The 3267-nt window shown below is 49.6% G+C and overlaps 1 protein-coding gene across 2 annotated transcripts in view; it reads left to right on the top strand.

Annotated features, from left to right (window-relative positions):
* dclk1a (doublecortin-like kinase 1a) overlaps nt 1-3267 on the top strand; it is a gene marked incomplete at its 5' end in the record, with an annotated part of 43125 nt that continues 39858 nt past the window's right edge. For both annotated transcript variants that reach the window (XM_030361989.1, XM_030361988.1), the window contains 1 exon segment: nt 1-196. In XM_030361989.1, the coding sequence (XP_030217849.1) occupies nt 1-196 (196 nt within the window).

Below are 3267 nucleotides of genomic sequence, written 5' to 3'. Positions count from 1 at the left end.
CCGGGAGATCAAGGACTTCATCCGGCCCAAGCTGGTGACGGTGGTGAGGAGCGGCGTGAAGCCGCGCAAGGCCGTGAGGGTGCTGCTCAACAAGAAGACGGCGCACTCGTACGAGCAGGTGCTCACCGACATCACGGACGCCATCAAGCTGGACTCGGGCGTGGTGAAGAAGATCTACACCCAGGAGGGCAAGCAGGTGAGGAAGGGGCCGGTCGGTCGAGGTTCAAACCGAGAGCTCTGGTCTTTGGTGTGCCAGTGGTGCTTTGGTTCATGTAGCGGCCATTTTGGTCGTACGTGGGTCAAAACAAGGATCTTTTGGCGGGAAACCATGAGAACAAAATCTTAAATGCATTCTAAGCCGCTGTCCGAGGTGGGTGTGGAATGCAGCATCTTCAAATAGTTTGTTGTGTTGTCATGGTTACCGAGTCTCCGTGTGGAACCACACTGTGTGATACTGGGTTGGTTTTTACAAAGTTTCTAGAAGGTTCACCCGCCCCGACTAAACAACATGGCCGCTGGACGGATGGGGGCTCCAGAAGGTCTCTCTTTATGCAGATGATATTCCAATGTTGGAAAGATCACCAATATTTATAACCATGATGTCATAAACATTGGTGATCCTTGGTTTGCTCTGGTGGGGAATGGTTTGTTTGTGAATTGAAGTAGGCTTCCGCTTCCCCTGTTGAACATGAGGACCAAGTTCTATTTTGGACAGCGCCTCAATTGAGGATTTCATCCGAAGATTTCTACTTTTACACATTCTTTCTTTGGGCATTATATCGCAGGAGAATCAACAGAAGCTGTTGTTTTCTGTTCCTGAATCACCATAACGTGTCCCTTAGGCCTATGGTGTTCAGGCTGAATCCATGCTAGCAGATCTCGCGCGGGAGGTGGAGCGAGGGAGGTGTGTGCGCGCAGCTCAGAGTATGTGTCACGTCCATGAATGGAGGTCCCTTCCTACTCAGCCAGGATGCATGCCAGAGCATCGGGAAACACAAATAACTCCCAGGTTCCCGCTTCACAGATCTAGCCGCCTCCCTCCTCTTTAAAGAGAGAGAGAGAGAGAGAGAGAGAGAGAGAGAGAGAGAGAGAGAGAGAGAGAGATACACACAAACACCCACACAGACACCCAAATACCCCCCCCCCCCCCCACACACACACTCTCACACACACAGATTCAGTAGACACACACCTACACACACACACACACACACACACACACACACACACACACACACACACACACACACACACACACACACACACACCCCTTCCAATCAGTCACTCACACACACACACCCTTCCACACACTCACATGCACACATCTACCCACCCACCCATACAAACACACACACACACACACACACACACACACACACACACACACACACACACACACACACACACACACACACACACACACACACACACACACACACACACACACACACACACACACACACACAAGCACAGTGAGAGAGAGACATATTGAGCCACAGATGCTTGTCAACACTGAATAGCAAACAGATCCAGAGCACATGTTAAGCATTTGGGTTTTTGGAATGGCTCTTTGGTGCAGACACACGGCCCAGACCACAGCCCTATGTGGATATATTGATCTGTGTCTTACCCCGGGCGCCTCACCATGACAGGCCCCTGTCCTAGTGACGGGTCCCTCTTGATCTCCATGGCATGTCTCATGCTGTTACAACCTCACAGCATTCATTCAATGGTCCACTGTTGATCCGAGCAGGTCGTACTATCTAGGCCCACTCCACCGGGCTGTGACCCCATGGCCGCCACCAGAGATGGCGGACCATTCCGGTTTCACTGTCTCAGGGTTGATGATGCATGGTGGTTGTTCCCTTTGAGAAACCTCAATGGGTGAGGTGCTATACAAACCGGAGGTCTACGTAGGTTAGCCGTTAGAATATAGCCCTAATCCCAGGTGGTTACCTGATAACACACCTCATACACACCTCATACTACCAACTCTTTTGTTAGCTGTTCATGATGCTAGCTCGATGATGACATGGTGCTAAACTACCAACCCTTCCGTTAGCTTTTGGTGAATGTTAGCTTGACAATAACACAGCGCTACGCTACCAACCCTTGCGTTAGCGGTTGGCTAATGTTAGCCTGGCGATGTCGCGGTGCTTGCTGCTCTCACCGGTTCACAATCGTGCCTTTGTAAGTAAGACTATCATGGAAGATTTATTTTAAGAGCCAACATTGATTAGGCCTGTAGGCATGGTTACACACTAGCTATGCCAGATGGGCTTGGATGAGGACAGAACCAACCATTTCTATTTTCATTGTTATTATGGGTAACTGTATCTACGTGAGTGTGTGTGTGTACTGTATCAGTGTGGTTGTGTGTGTGTGTGTGTGTGTGTGTAGCACGTCAGGGTGTGGAGACGGCCTATAATTAAGAGAAACGGATGGCAGATGAAGGATGCCGTGGGATAATGAGCGCATTCAATGCCCAACACATCTCCATAGCTCAGATCCCACTGGACGACGCGTCCGCAGAGATGCTAGTGAAACTCTCTGGTGTAGCTCTATAGAACCAGGCCAAAATGGTTCTAACACTTTGGTCTGCTCGCTCGGGTACGAGGACTCTGAGGTTATTGGTCGGATTAGGTATCTTTCTAGTGAAATGAAGTCATTGACACAATCGTTGAGACGCCAAAACGGATCACGTCGAGTTGTTTTGCTTAATTGCTTACTTGCCTGTTAATGAAAAGCGCTGAAAGAACGAGTGTCACTTATGGGTGACATATGTCGGCCCCATCTGGAGACGAAGGATACAATTTCAGAAGTGGCAAAGGTAATCACCTAAGTGCATGTCCGTATGAGGTTTCACAAAAGGTATGTGTGTGTGTGTGTGTGTGTGTGTGTGTGTGTGTTGGGGTTTAGGTGTGGGTGTCTGTGTCTGAGTGAGTGAGACCCATCATTCATTGGGCCAGTGTTAGAACTAGGTTTCTGGGTCTTGCTTGAGTGGAGTTTGTTGTCCCAGTGGGAGAGAGCGAGGGAGGGAGGGAGAGAGAGAGCGAGAGAGAGAGAGAGTGAGAGAGGGAGCGAGAGAGAGAGCGAGAGAGAGAGAGAGAGAGAGAGAGAGAGAGAGAGAGAGAGAGAGAGAGAGAGAGAGAGAGAGAGAGAGAGAGAGATGAAGAGAGAGGGAGAGAGACACAGAGAGAGAAATAGAGAGAGAGCACTTTGACTTCATTAACCTCTGTAATGTAGTGCAGAGACACTGTGATAGAA

The sequence above is a fragment of the Gadus morhua genome, chromosome 7 (assembly GCF_902167405.1).
Source record: "Gadus morhua chromosome 7, gadMor3.0, whole genome shotgun sequence".
NCBI lineage: Eukaryota > Metazoa > Chordata > Actinopteri > Gadiformes > Gadidae > Gadus > Gadus morhua.
Note: the sequence above shows the minus strand (reverse complement) of the source record. Positions and strands in the feature narration are given on the sequence as shown.